Genomic DNA, 15056 nt, shown 5'->3' on the forward strand with positions numbered 1-15056 from the left:
GTGCAAAATCTCATTAAATGCCTGGGGACGTCTATGGAGACAATGACCTCAGACATTGCCCTATCCACCATGCTACAAACCTCTTCCAAACATTAACCTACACTTTACTAATTCATGCTGACTCTCTTTTGATAGTTGATATTTATGCAAGATCTCAGTAATTCTGTCTCTCATGACTGATTCAGGTAACCTCCCCATAATTGATGTTAACTTGAATACTCTGTACTTACCTGGTAGCCCGTTCCTCTCAAATAAAGAAGTAACATTTGCAATTTCCCGTACCAGCCTCCCCGAACAGGCGCCGGAATGTGGCGACTAGGGGCTTTTCACAGTAACTTCATTTGAAGCCTACTCGTGACGATAAGCAATTTTCATTTCATTTTTCTTTCAATTTTCCAATCCAAAGGCATAATTCCCAAATCTACAAAGTTATGGAACATTATGAACATCAGCTATTTTCTCACCACTTTCTTTAAACATCCTGAAGTCCAAGAAAGTTCTCTTTCTTATGTCCCATTATTTTCTCCATTTTTAATTGTATTAAGTCCATTAAGTTCTTCCCCTTGACATATTTGTAGGTTTCATTGCACTGCTAGTATTTTCTCCTCTTGCTTTACGTTAAAAAGATGTAAAGTACTCATTTAACAAGTCTTCCATTACCTTATTAATCAGTCACCTTGCCTGCATTTTCCTTTAAAAATTAGATATATACTTGGAATAAACATATAATTAGTAGGCAGTCTAAAATAGGTAAAGAAATAGGTTAGTGTGAATGGGGCAATATTTGCTTTTACCAGACTCTCAATATATTCATCAAAGGTTTTATTGTTAGCTTTGATAGGCAGAGTTTTTTTTATATACAATTATTTTTCAATTTACTTTTTGCACCTTTCTGTTTTTATTTGTTTTTTATAATCTCACAATCTGTGAATTTCCTCTTTTCCAGGTGCTTATGTAAACCTTCTGTTTAAACTCAATACCGTCTCCGAGGACAGGATCTTACAGGCCTGCCAGAGGTAAACCCTGCCGTGGGTTCCCCTGCGACTGGATGGGTGAGCCAGGAAAACGCTGTAGACTTTGGTGGGATTTTCCGCGCGCGTCGGCTGCCATTGCCGAGCTGCCCCTGCTGCTGGAAAACACGCGACCGGGGGGGGGGGGGGACTGGAAAATCCCGCCACTTAGTTTATTGATTAACTACACCAAAGGTGCCTCTGGTGTTTAGGGCTATTTGTCTCTATTGGCTGAAATCTGAACAATCTTCCTCTGCTGATTTCTATTCTCTCCCCTCACTGCCTGTCCCAGAAGGTGCAATTTTCCACTCCTGTCAAAGACAATGGATTTCTGAATGGCTCACCACATTTCCCAGCCCCACTCCCTCCATCATAGGGCCATAAAACTCAGTCCATAGAGAGGGTTATGTACTGGTTTTGAATCATATCACATACTTCTCTGAATACGTACCACTGTTTATCAGGTTAACAGTTCATGCCAGTTCACTATTTCATTTCTCATCCCATTGAAGTTTGCAATGCTTAAATTTAACAACTAAATGTGACTCTCCCTTCAGCCTCAAACAACATTGCAGCGTCTGTTAGGGGTGCACACTGGAAGAGTTGGCATGGCTGCTGGGAATGCACGTTAGCATGTTGAATGGTTGCAGGGAATTTTTAACTGTAATTAGTTCTTGGAAAGCGAGCATCGATGGCAAGACCAGCGTTTTATTTCCAATCCCTAATTACCCTTAAACTGAGAGGCTTGCTTGGCCATTTCAGAGGGCCACATTCTGCTTCGGGTGTATTGGCATCACATCCACAGTCTTTTAAAATATTAATGAAACAGCGAGCGATAATGACCAATGTTTTTAGTTATTTGAGGGATAGATGTTGGCGAGGACACTGGGGAGAACACACTGCTCTTCTTCCATATGGGATCATCGACGCCCATCCAATCAGGCAGATTGGACCTCTGTTTAACATCTGGTCTGAAAGCACCTCCAGCAGCGCCAGTGTCAACAGTGAAACCCCCGCAGACGCGGGGAGAAGGTGCAGACTCCGCACAGACAGTGACCCAAGCGGGAATCGAACCTGGGACCCTGGCGCGGTGACGTCACAGTGCTAACCACTGCCCCGCCCCGCGATGACCGGCTGGACACCGGAGCCACGCAACCACCCTGGAAACCAGCAGCCAATGGGAAGCGGGGATCCGCCAATGGCAGCGAGGCGGCTCCTGGGCTGCGCACTCAGTCTCCCTCCGCGCTCTCTGCCCACAGACGGCGCTTCTTTCCACACTTTGTACCTGACATTTATCATTGCAACGATTTGAAGCGAGTCACAATTGATCAGTAAAGAGATTTCACTTGGTGGCTTTTGCTGTTCTGTTTGATTTTTGAACAAAAACGGATTAAAAGGAGGGGAACTAATTCTCGAGGCCTACATTGACGAAGCTGCGGCTGGGGCGGTGACGGACAGGCCACTGGAGCCAATCAGAATGCAGCCCCCAGCTGCCCGGAACTGACTTAATCAGCGCGGGGCGGGGCCGCAGCGCGGCCAAGAGCCAATCGAAACCGCCCAAAGTGCGGAGGACACGCCCACAGCGCCGACGTGCAACAATGATGAAGTAGTCCCGGGCACGTGGCCGCGGATGCGCCTCCGCCCGCCCGGGTGCTGAGGACGCGGAGGGAGATGGACTATAAATAGCGGCGCTGCGGTCGATGGCAATGAGTTGTCAAAGCTCCCGGGCGGAGGGGCTGCAGCTGCGGGCGGGCAGGGGGAGAGAGGGAGCGGCGCTGCCCACAGCACCAACAGCAGGAACACGCTAAAAATACTTTCACAAATTTAAAGGACAACAAAAAAAAAACATCGCAAGACCTTCTCCCTCCGACACAGACTGACCGCCGCCAGCCAGAGCCCAGTAAGTAGCACAACCTCCAGAACCTTCTGCACGGCGGCGGGGGGGAGGGGAGAGCCCCCCGGGGGGGGGGGGGGGGGCGGGGGAGAGAGAGAGAGCCCCCCGGGGGGGCGGGGGAGAGAGCCCCCCGGGGGGGCGGGGGAGAGAGCTCTCTCCCCAGCCCCCTCCAAAATAGCCCCCCCACCCCCTCCCAAATAGCCCCCCCACCCCCTCCCAAATAGCCCCCCCACCCCCTCCCAAATAGCCCCCCCACCCCCTCCCAAATAGCCCCCCCACCCCCTCCCAAATAGCCCCCCCACCCCCTCCCAAATAGCCCCCCCACCCCCTCCCAAATAGCCCCCCCACCCCCTCCCAAATAGCCCCCCCACCCCCTCCCAAATAGCCCCCCCACCCCCTCCCAAATAGCCCCCCCACCCCCTCCCAAATAGCCCCCCCACCCCCTCCCAAATAGCCCCCCCACCCCCTCCCAAATAGCCCCCCCACCCCCTCCCAAATAGCCCCCCCACCCCCTCCCAAATAGCCCCCCCACCCCCTCCCAAATAGCCCCCCCACCCCCTCCCAAATAGCCCCCCCACCCCCTCCCAAATAGCCCCCCCACCCCCTCCCAAATAGCCCCCCCACCCCCTCCCAAATAGCCCCCCCACCCCCTCCCAAATAGCCCCCCCACCCCCTCCCAAATAGCCCCCCCACCCCCTCCCAAATAGCCCCCCCACCCCCTCCCAAATAGCCCCCCCACCCCCTCCCAAATAGCCCCCCCACCCCCTCCCAAATAGCCCCCCCACCCCCTCCCAAATAGCCCCCCCACCCCCTCCCAAATAGCCCCCCCACCCCCTCCCAAATAGCCCCCCCACCCCCTCCCAAATAGCCCCCCCACCCCCTCCCAAATAGCCCCCCCACCCCCTCCCAAATAGCCCCCCCACCCCCTCCCAAATAGCCCCCCCACCCCCTCCCAAATAGCCCCCCCACCCCCTCCCAAATAGCCCCCCCACCCCCTCCCAAATAGCCCCCCCACCCCCTCCCAAATAGCCCCCCCACCCCCTCCCAAATAGCCCCCCCACCCCCTCCCAAATAGCCCCCCCACCCCCTCCCAAATAGCCCCCCCACCCCCTCCCAAATAGCCCCCCCACCCCCTCCCAAATAGCCCCCCCACCCCCTCCCAAATAGCCCCCCCACCCCCTCCCAAATAGCCCCCCCACCCCCTCCCAAATAGCCCCCCCACCCCCTCCCAAATAGCCCCCCCACCCCCTCCCAAATAGCCCCCCCACCCCCTCCCAAATAGCCCCCCCCACCCCCTCCCAAATAGCCCCCCCACCCCCTCCCAAATAGCCCCCCCACCCCCTCCCAAATAGCCCCCCCACCCCCTCCCAAATAGCCCCCCCACCCCCTCCCAAATAGCCCCCCCCACCCCCTCCCAAATAGCCCCCCCACCCCCTCCCAAATAGCCCCCCCACCCCCTCCCAAATAGCCCCCCCACCCCCTCCCAAATAGCCCCCCCACCCCCTCCCAAATAGCCCCCCCAACCCCCTCCCAAATAGCCCCCCCAACCCCCTCCCAAATAGCCCCCCCAACCCCCTCCCAAATAGCCCCCCCAACCCCCTCCCAAATAGCCCCCCCCAACCCCCTCCCAAATAGCCCCCCCCAACCCCCTCCCAAATAGCCCCCCCCAACCCCCTCCCAAATAGCCCCCCCCAACCCCCTCCCAAATAGCCCCCCCCAACCCCCTCCCAAATAGCCCCCCCCAACCCCCTCCCAAATAGCCCCCCCCAACCCCCTCCCAAATAGCCCCCCCCCCAACCCCCTCCCAAATAGCCCCCCCCCCAACCCCCTCCCAAATAGCCCCCCCCCAACCCCCTCCCAAATAGCCCCCCCCAACCCCCTCCCAAATAGCCCCCCCCCAACCCCCTCCCAAATAGCCCCCCCCCAACCCCCTCCCAAATAGCCCCCCCCAACCCCCTCCCAAATAGCCCCCCCCCAACCCCCTCCCAAATAGCCCCCCCCCAACGCCCTCCCAAATAGCCCCCCCCCAACCCCCTCCCAAATAGCCCCCCCCAACCCCCTCCCAAATAGCCCCCCCCCCCAACCCCCTCCCAAATAGCCCCCCCAAAATACCCCCTCACCCCCCCTGCCTTGGGACAATCGACCAACCCCCCCGCCTGTCACTCTACCTCTGGATCCCCCTGCCCACCACCTTTCTCAACCCCATTGCCCCTGGCAGAACCCTAACCTGAACCCTACCCTGTCTGCTCTACCCCGTCCCCTCTACCCCTCCATTGTTGCAAACTCTCCAAAAGCCTGTGTCTCTAACGCTGAAGGGACAGCCCTCAGTCCCCCAGGATGTTACACAGCCTTTAATAAAATGCAACATATTTGTTCTTGTATTGCCCCCATACACCTAACAATTGCCCTGAAATCTTGCTCTCCCATCCTGGCAATTAAGTCTGTCTGATTGCTGGGTGTAAGTGTTCTCCTACAGCTGGAATGAAAGGGTTAGTCATTTAACTGGCAATCTGCCTGTGGCATTTAAAGGGCTCGCAAAAAGCTGGCTGGTGCCTGGTTTCAATCTGCATGGTATTTAAAGGGTGTCTCTGCCCTCCCTAGTACTTGGTTTGGTATTGAAAGTGCCTATGTTTGGGCCTACCCTGATGTATTGAAGTGAGTATTGTGTATGTGTTTGGCGTGGCTATAGTTAATCAGGTCATTTGCATTCTGCCTGATATTCGCAGTCAGTGACGTTCATTCATTCTGTGCGTTTCGCAATCATGTGTTTGACGTCAATGTGGGACCTGGTGCATAAAAGAAGCTGGTACCTTTCCAAATATAATCTCTCCTCTGAGCAAACATGACCCTTTTTATAAATAATGAAAGGAGACCACGTTTTTCCCCTTTGGATTTGCTGCATGGTTATTTTGAGGATGTTATTTATTCCTGAGCAATGGTGCCGATTCTGCAGATTACTGCCCTCTGATCTGTTTTCCTAATTCCAATTGGAGAGTTGGCTCAGTTGCTCAATCTGTGACGTCGGGATTTGATTTATTTTGAAGGTTGTCAATTTTTTAAAAAGCCATCTGGGTTTCATTTGATTTATAATTTTGAGTCAGCATTGCTCTAAAAAGAATACTTGAGGTGCTCGGACATTGGATCCTTTTCAATCGTTGTAAACCTGTCTTTGTGATTTTTGTATTTAACACTAGGAGCTACGTGACTAGATTTTAAACTACAAAGCAGGAATTATAAAGTTGTTCTGTTGTAACATGAGGATGGAAGTGATATTGAAATATTGGCACTAAAATTCTGCCTTTACTTTTGTTTTCTTTTCCCCCCTTTCAAGGAACAAACAACATTGCTAAATTGATGAAAACAAAAATTCCACTCTAACCAGCACTTTGTAAAAAAAAAAAAACCTTAAGCTCCTATCTGAGGCGATCTAAATACTGCCTTTCAGGAGTTATATATATAAATATATATATATTTCTTTTGGTTTGCACTGCAGTGTTTACAACTCATTCTGGTGATTGAGCAGCTATGCAGCTTGAAATCCAAGTAGCACTCAATTTTATCATCTCTTATTTGTACAATAAACTCCCGAGGCGACGAGTCAACATCTTTGGGGAGGAGTTGGAACGGCTGCTGAAGAAGAAATATGAAGGTCACTGGTATCCAGACAAGCCATACAAAGGGTCTGGGTACAGGTGTATACACATAGGGGAGGCTAGTGACCCTGTCATCGAGCAAGCTGCCAAAGAAAGTGGACTGGACATGAAGGATGTTCGTGACAACCTGCCTCAGGACCTGAGTGTCTGGATCGACCCCTTTGAGGTGTCCTATCAGATTGGAGAGAAGGGGCCCATCAAGGTGCTGTATGTGGATGATAACAATGATACTGGGACAGACCTGGACAAAGAAATCAAAAACAGCTTCAACCCTGAGGCCCAGGTCTTTATGCCCATTTGTGACCCAGTTGGAGGCTCATCTGAATCCAGCTCCCCATCTCCCCCATTTGGGCACTCTGCTGCCGTGAGCCCCACTATCATGCCTCGTTCCGCCCAGCCTTTAACATTCACCACTGCCACTTTTGCTGCTACAAAGTTCGGCTCGACCAAAATGAAGAGCAGCGGCCGTAACAAGGTCGCTCGCACATCCCCCACTAACCTTGGCTTGAACATGAATAACCTGCTGAAGCAGAAAAACATGTCATCATCCATGCACTCTCTTTATGGGCTTGGTGTGGGCAGCCAGGAGCAACAGCAGAAGACTTCAGCCCTCTCTCCCAATGCCAAGGAGTTTGTTTTCCTTGGCATCCAGGGGCAGGGTGGTACCAGTGCAATGTTCCCAGGGGAGAGTCCCCTAAACCTCAGCCCCCTCCAGTATGGGAATGCCTTTGACGTGTTTGCCTATGGAGGCCTCAATGAGAAATCCTTTGTCGACGGTCTGAATTTCAGCCTCAGTAACATGCAGTATTCTAACCAGCAGTTCCAACCTGTCATGGCTAATTAAAAAGGGGGAAGAAAATTCTATACATTATATATAAAAATGAAGCCCTAATTCTAAAAGTTTAAACTTAACTGAATCCAAGGGTGTTTTTCCCCCTTAATCCCCTTGAGAACTTTTTCCTTTTTTTACAAATGTCTTTTGGAATGGGGGAAAATAAGCTTGTAGTTTGGCGCTTGGTTATTTAAGAAGCTTCAAAGTTTTGTTTTTTTGCCAACCAAGCACAAAAATAATTTTATATGGACTGTACCTTTTTAAAAATAAAAAAAAATTAAAAAAGCAAAATAGAAAAATGTTGTGGAGACGAGACCTCCTCAAACAGTATTTACACTTGGACAGGACATGGGCTGATTTAACAATTGGCACTAATAAAAGTGGGATTTCTGGTCTTTTTGTAATTGTATAATTTAATTTAGTATGAAGTTTGTAAAATATCAGAGTATATATTGTTTCTACAACACGGTATTGCATTTATATCTTTTTACTCCAGTGATCTGTGATGCTTGCATTCTATTTTTTTTACAAATCGTTGTAAAAAAAAAAAAATCCATATTCCGAGGCATCAAACTACTCTTAAGATCGTGTGCAGGATATTCCTTAGTGATGGTGTTTAAAGTGTAGAAATTTGAGCTTTTTTTGGAAAAACATGAGAGTTGTATTTTCTGTTAAGCGTTTAAAAAATTTAAAAAAAAATTGCGATATATTATGGACAAATGTAATCGTAAATATTAATTTTGTACCTACCTTGTGCAATACTTGATAAAAACAGTATAACAAAGTATTTTGAGTCTGTGTCTTACCTTTTTAGAGGGACAGAGATTATATTGGTCGAAGTTTGTATTAAAATAATTTAAAAATAACATTCCTCTGCTTCATATCATTGTCAAATGCACCCCTTTGTATAAACTAGTTACTGTAGGTGAAGACCTCTTTTAAATTATTGGTTGCAATATTTAAATTTGTGAATTCTACCATTCCCAAAATGGACTATATCGGTGTCGCATTCTAATTAAAAAAAACAAAACCCAGATCTATAAATTCAATTCCCCAAAATAAACTATGGAGCAGGGGATGTGTTCTACTGGTCTTGTCTTGTGGCCTTTTAAAAACAAAAATAAGCTGATAGATACTGTGATCTAACTGAGATGTCTAAAATGATCGCCGCTTCAAGATGGTAGATAGAGAGAAATTATTTGATCTGTTCGGGCTACTGAGAGCAGGGGATGGGGGGGCATATTCTTAAAGTTAGAGCTAGATTGTTCAGGAGTGAAACTGCTTCCTCCACAGGCTGATTGAAATCTGGTGCTTTCCTAGAAGGCTGTGGTTGTTAGGGGGACGATTAAAATGTTATTGCTAGATTTTTTGTGTTGGGGTATCTGGGGAAATGGAGCCAAGGTGGGTAAATGAAGTTGGGGTACAGATCGGCTATGATCTAATCGAATGGGGAATCCGGCTCAATGGCCTCCTTGATTTGCATCTTTTGACTTGACCAGCCTGGTGAGGCTGTGTTTTAACTTGTGTGTGGAGGTGCTCTGTGCCAGTTCCATTAGGTAAGCTAAAGTTGCCATAGTCTCAGATGACCATGGGCTGTTTTCCCCTTTGAGGTGGTGATTTAGCCTGAGTATCACCATATCTCGGGTGAGGGGAAAAGTTGGAAGGTGGACCATCATGAATAACCAATACCATTACTTATGCATTACTGCACAATGCATAAACAGGGTGGCAGCCGTTTGCTCTGCATTTTGGATGTGAACCAGAAAGGATGTACATTTCGCATACAAGAGACACTGACCTATGAATTTTCGTGAAAGTAAAACTTCCAACTGTGTTGTCGTGGTGATGCTGCACAGTGGCGTATGATGCTTGCTGAAGGAGAAGGGCTTTCGGCTTGAGTTGAAGTAAATTCTGAAATTGGTGTTGGCACATTGGGTGTAATGGGCTGAAGTAGCTGCAGATTCAGCTTGTACATCCCATGCCAATGTGAATCTTGATGAGAGTATGGGAATTGGGTGTTAGACTATGCAACTGAGGGGGGCATTGCAGCTTTCCCTGGCACTTTCATGTTCACTGGATTGTGATCGTGGGGAGGGGCTCACTGGATCAGTGTTACATTCTCAGCGCTTGCTCTAGGTCAGAAATGGGATAGATGTGTATTTTAAACCAGAAATAAAGATCTGCTGATCATCTGGGCGGGGAAAAGATCTTTTAAAACATCTGACTAAACAATTATCCTATGTAAGAACATTTAAACCCTGCTATGTTGCTTTTCATAAAATCGCCTCTAGAGCCACATTGCAATCATAACATTCTAGCAGAGGAAGAGCCCATCAACCTATCTGTACTGACTCAAAGCAATCCACCTTTTTAGGAGTAATGGTGCTCACGTGTGATAAATATGTGTTTGCCTCTAGTGCTGACAGTTTAATTAACAATGTGCGGGAATGGGGGATGTAGATTAAACTTTTGGTTTAGTTCCAAAGGGACTTTTGTGTTTTTTAAACAGCAGCAGTCCCCTCTCCAGTGCAATTGCATGCCCTCCCTGCCCTTGTATTTATGCCTTTCTGCTCGGCTAATAAAAGGGAAAGATTCCATCTGCCTTAACCACCTTTCTGACCTGTCCTATTTTCAGGGATCTGTAGACATTCACTCCAAGGCCCTCACTTCCTCTTCACCTTTCCGTATCCTCCCATTTATTGTGTTCCTTTGTTTTGTTTGACCTCCCCAAATGCTTTCACGCTGAGTTGAAGCTGCCCACCAGACCAGTCCATTGATATCTTCCTGCATTCTACAGCCATCCTCCTCGCCATCAACCACACAGACAATTATTGTCATCTGCAAACTTAATCATGTCTGCTACATTTTAAATCTAAATCATTAATATGTCCACTGCAAAAAGCTTGGGAATCTAGTACTGAGCCCTGTAGAACCTCACTGGAAACAGCCTTCCAGTCTCAAAAGCACCTGTCATACATTGCCCTTTGTGCAGTTTGTATCCAGGTTTCTGCATTCCCTTGGATACCAACAGCTTTTAACCAGTCTGCTGTGTGTGACCATGACTGATGCCTTGCTAAAATCCATGTAGACTGCATCAACTACACTGCCATCATCAATCCTTGTTACCACCTCTCACCCCCACAACCCAGGGTAGGTGGATTGGCCTAGCTAAATTGCCTCTGACTAAATTTTTTAAAATTCCAATTAAAACACACTTCCCTTGATGAATCCCTGCTGACTGTCCTTGATCATTGCCTTTCTAAGTGACAGTTGATCCTGTCTCTCCGAATTGATTCCAATAATTTGCCCACTGAGATTAGACTGACTGTATTTGGGTTATTCCCTCACTCCATTTTTAAACAGATACGCTGGGAAAACATACGCAATGAAGGTTGTATGTTTTCCCACAGGGTATTTGCATTTCTCAAAGATATTTTGATGTGATTGCAGTGTTTTTGGTTTGGTTTTCACTAATAAAATAAATACATTAATTAAAAAAAAAATTTCAATTAAGGGGCAATTATCGTGGCCAATCCTGCACATCTTTTGGGTTGTGGGAGTTGAAACCCACGCTGACACGGGGAGAATGTGGAAACTCCACACGGACAGTGATCCAAGGCTGGGATTCGAACCCGGGTCCTCAGTGCCACAGTCCCAGCGCTAACCACTGTACACACCCCTGTCAGCATCAATGGGGCCAAGGTGGAGATGGTTAGCAGTTTCAAATTCCTAGGGGTTCACATCTCCAAAAATCTGTCCTGGTCCACCCACGTCGACCCTACCACCAAGAAAGCACAACAGCGCCTATACTTGGGAAACTAAGGAAATTTGACATGTCCACATTAACCCTTACCAACTTTTACAGATGCACCATAGAAAGCATCCTATCGGGCTGCATCACAGCCTGGTATGGCAACTGCTCGGTCCAGGACCACAAGCAACTTCAGACAGAGTTGTGAACACTGCCCAGTGCATCTCAAACCTGCCTCCCATCTATACCTCCCGCTGCCTGGGGAAAGCGGGCAGCATAATCAAAGATCCTTCCCACCCGGCTTACTCACACTTCCAACTTCTTCCATCGGGCAGGAGATACAGAATTCTGAGAACACGCACGAACAGACTCAAAAACAGCTTCCCCACTGTTACCAGACTCCTAAATGTCCCTCTTATGGACTGACCTCATTAACACTACACCCTGTATGCTTCATCCGATGCCAGTGCTTATGTAGTTACATTGTGTACCTTCTGTTGCCCTATTATGTATTTTATTTTATTCCCTTTTCTTCCCATGTACTTAATGATCTGTTGAGCTGCTCGCAGAAAAATACTTTTCACTGTAACTCGGTACACGTGGGCCACCGTGCTGCCCTCACTAATAAATACAGGTTTCAAATTGACAGACTCCATTTTGTTCAGTAAAGGGCAGGTTTCAGAAAGTGGAGAATATGAATAAATTGCTTGCCAAATGTTGCTGGTTACTATTCTAATAATGTAATGACGTATGATACAAAGAAAATTACAGCACAGGAACAGGCCCTTCGGCCCTCCCAGCCTGTGCCGATCCAGATCCTTTGGAGAACCATGGTGATACAGAAAAATATTAGTGAGGAAAGGGAAGTCAGGAGATTAAAGTTGGGAGAATCCATGATCTGCACCATCTGTTGGGGGGAATTTGTTCACAAGGATGAACAATATTCTTCAATCTGTACGGTGTATATTCTTGAGAAGTTAACTATTGGTTGAAGGATCTGTTTCCTGGGATATGGAAGTGTTTAAAGAAGAGATTGACAGATTTTGAAATACCAATGACAAGTTTATATGGGAATAGCGTGGGGGGAAAAGACATTGAAGTGAATGATTGTCTATGATGTTGAATGGTGGAGCAAGCTCATGGGGCTGAACGATCTACTATGCTTTTGTACAAATTGGATGGAGCTCCCTTTTCTAATGATATTTGTCATTGCAAAACCACAATAAAAGGGCAAGACGTCACTGAAGCCGAGGATATCAACAAATGGTGATGAGGCAATTGCAAGCTTGGAATCTGGAGTGTGGGAAAACTCCAAGTCTGGCAGCATCTAGGGAGAGTTAAAGAGTTAATGTTTCCAGTCTGTTTGAATCTTCATTGGAGTTAAGGGATGTGTTGCATAGTACGTTGAATGGGCGAGATTGCAACAAAGATGTAGCAATCTTACCAAGACACATGGGCCGGTTTTGGCGGGGGGTGGCGAGAAAGAGGATTACATTGACAAATGTATGGAATATTGAAGAAAAAAGGGTGGAGATGGAAGAGAAATGTTGCATCCATAGGATCTCTGCAGTGCAGGAGGTCGACTCCCTGAAAAGAGCATCCAACATAGCTCTCTTTCTCCCCCCCCCCCTATCCCTGTAAGGCCACGCATTGATGCCGAACCCACCTAACCTGCGCATCGTTGAACTGGGAGGGAGCTGGAAGAAACCCACAGAACATACAAACTCAGCGGTCACCCAAGGTTGGAATTGAACCCGGGCCCCTGGTGCTATGAGGCAGCAGTGTTGACCACTGCCACCCTCTAGTTGCTGAACTCCCCCTGTTGAGTCCGGAGGGCTGTCATGTGCTTAATCGGATGAGATTCTGCTTCTGCAGTTCCAATAGAACAGACTTGGAATGCTAACTCTGTTTCCCTCTCAGGTGCTGCTTGACTTGCCGAATTTTCCCAGCGTTTTCTGCTTTGCTGCAGATTTCAGCATCTGCTGTATTTTGCTTAGTTGAGTACTTTTAAAACATGGTTATGTTGTGCTGTCAGAAATGCAGCAGCCAATTTGAGCACAGCAAGATTTTCTACATGTAGCACTCCTTGGTGTATTTTTCTTTGTCGACAATCTGTCTTATTTGGATACCATGGGCCTAACCCGCTCCTTCAGGAGGGAACGTTTGTTTGGTTCATTCATCGAGAGGACTTGGGTTTTCTTTTTCTCATGGGGTCCCTTTAAGTTGAAGGTTTACTGCACTTTGTTTGCATATTCCTCATTCTTGAACGTTGGTTTGTAATGCTGCGTTCTGTTTGTTTCTGGTGTACTTGTGCCGCCCTGAGTTTTGTCTTGGTGAGTTGATAATTATGCTCCAGGATCTACCTCATGTTGTGCACGTGAGCTTGAAGCCCCAGCTACACTGCTGTGCTTTCTTCGGGTTCTCTTACAGCAACTGTGTGACTCTGAAGTTGGGGCTCAATCTTCTGCTGTTTCTCCTCTGTACCGTCAGTATGTTGGTTTGTTTGGTCTGACCACCTGCAAAGGGGCCTTTGCCTGGAGTGAGGACAATTCTGACTGCCAGCCGCATTCATCTGCACTGGTGGACCTCTCGAGGGCCTCCAATTCCGTGCGGTCGACTACAACACTTGTTTTGATGTCGTCCATTTTGAAGAGGTTGAGGTTCAAGACCGACATCTCTGCTCAGGAGAGAAAAGGGTTGATTGTGGGCGACATACAGAATGTCGATAATTTGCTTGATGCCATACCGGACATCTGTGGAATTATGCTTATGACCAGTAGTTGAACTCCGGGACAATACGTCTGACATCTGTATCCAGTGGTCCTGATACAACAGGACCATTACACTGGCTCCTGTGGTCCAACTTGAAATTCGTGAGGTGACCATTTACAGAAATGTCAGCATTCCAAAATATGAATCTGGGATCCTTCATCTCTCCCGGGAAGCATTGATGGATTTCTTGGTGATGCTCTCGTATCTCATGGATCCTCCAGGCACCTTGAGGTTACAGATTTGCACATCTTTCTCCAAGCGATTGTTTTCTACATCGGTTTATGTTAATTTCTTTTACTTGCGGTTGTTTACTTACTGGGGACTGTGATGTTGTTAAATGGTTTATGCATGTCGGGAGAGGGGTTCGAACAATAGGGAGCCAGACTGTTTGGCACCAGGGGCGGGGGCTGTCGGGGTCAGCATGGGTCAGCTGACTCTCGGAAGTGAGGTGGGGGGTGAACATGTGCTTAACCTGGGGGATTAGGTTTTGGGTGCTGTTGGGGGGGAAGGGGGAGTCTGCTTCGCTGATGGGAGGAACTATTATCTGGGAACAAAAGGGAGGTCGGGGGCGGCTGCTGCTTGTGGGGGACGCGGGCTCTGGGCTGGCCCAAAAAAGGTTATGGCTAGTCGGCAAGGGGGGAGGGGGGGCAGACCCCCGTCCAGGCTGATTACGTGGAATGTGAGGGGTATGAATGGGCCGGTAAAAAGGGCTCGTGTTTTCGTGCATTTAAAGGGGCTGAAGGCAGACGTAGCAATGCTTCAGGACACGCATCTAAAGATTATTGATCAGACGAGATTGAGAAAGGGGTTGGTTGGTCAGGTGTTCCACGCTGGGCTGGACTCAAAGATCTGGGGCGTAGCAATATTGATCAGCAAGCAGGTGGCGTTTGAGGCTGGAAGAATTGTGGCAGATAAGGGGGGTAGATATATTATGGTGAGTGGGAAGCTGGAGGGTGTACGGGTGGTGCTTGTAAACGTATACGCTCCGCACTGGGACAATGTGGGATTTATGAGATGGGTGTTAGACAAGATAGCGGACCGAGAGTCTCATGGCTTGATAAGGGGGGAGACTTCAACATGGTCATTGATCCCGATCTCTGGACCGGTCAAAATCCAGGACTAGAAGGAGGCCTGCCGCGGCGAA

At 48.2% G+C, this 15056-nt stretch overlaps 1 protein-coding gene across 1 annotated transcript; it reads left to right on the forward strand.

The window, feature by feature from the left end:
• Positions 1 to 2725: 2725 nt before the first annotated feature.
• tob1a (transducer of ERBB2, 1a) lies at positions 2726 to 8176 on the forward strand. Its single transcript, XM_072483862.1, has 2 exons — positions 2726 to 2910; positions 6236 to 8176. Exon 2 carries the CDS (start codon positions 6430 to 6432, stop codon positions 7399 to 7401), a length of 972 nt encoding a protein of 323 aa, XP_072339963.1. The 5' UTR covers positions 2726 to 2910; positions 6236 to 6429; the 3' UTR covers positions 7402 to 8176.
• The last annotated feature ends 6880 nt before the right edge of the window (positions 8177 to 15056 follow it).

This window comes from Scyliorhinus torazame, chromosome 18 (assembly GCF_047496885.1).
Source record: "Scyliorhinus torazame isolate Kashiwa2021f chromosome 18, sScyTor2.1, whole genome shotgun sequence".
NCBI classification, from domain to species: Eukaryota; Metazoa; Chordata; class Chondrichthyes; order Carcharhiniformes; family Scyliorhinidae; genus Scyliorhinus; species Scyliorhinus torazame.

What these genes read in the sequence shown, in the direction of transcription:
- tob1a (XM_072483862.1), top strand. Translation starts at nt 6,430, where the DNA reads ATGCAGCTTGAAATCCAAGTAGCACTCAATTTTATCATCTCTTATTTG.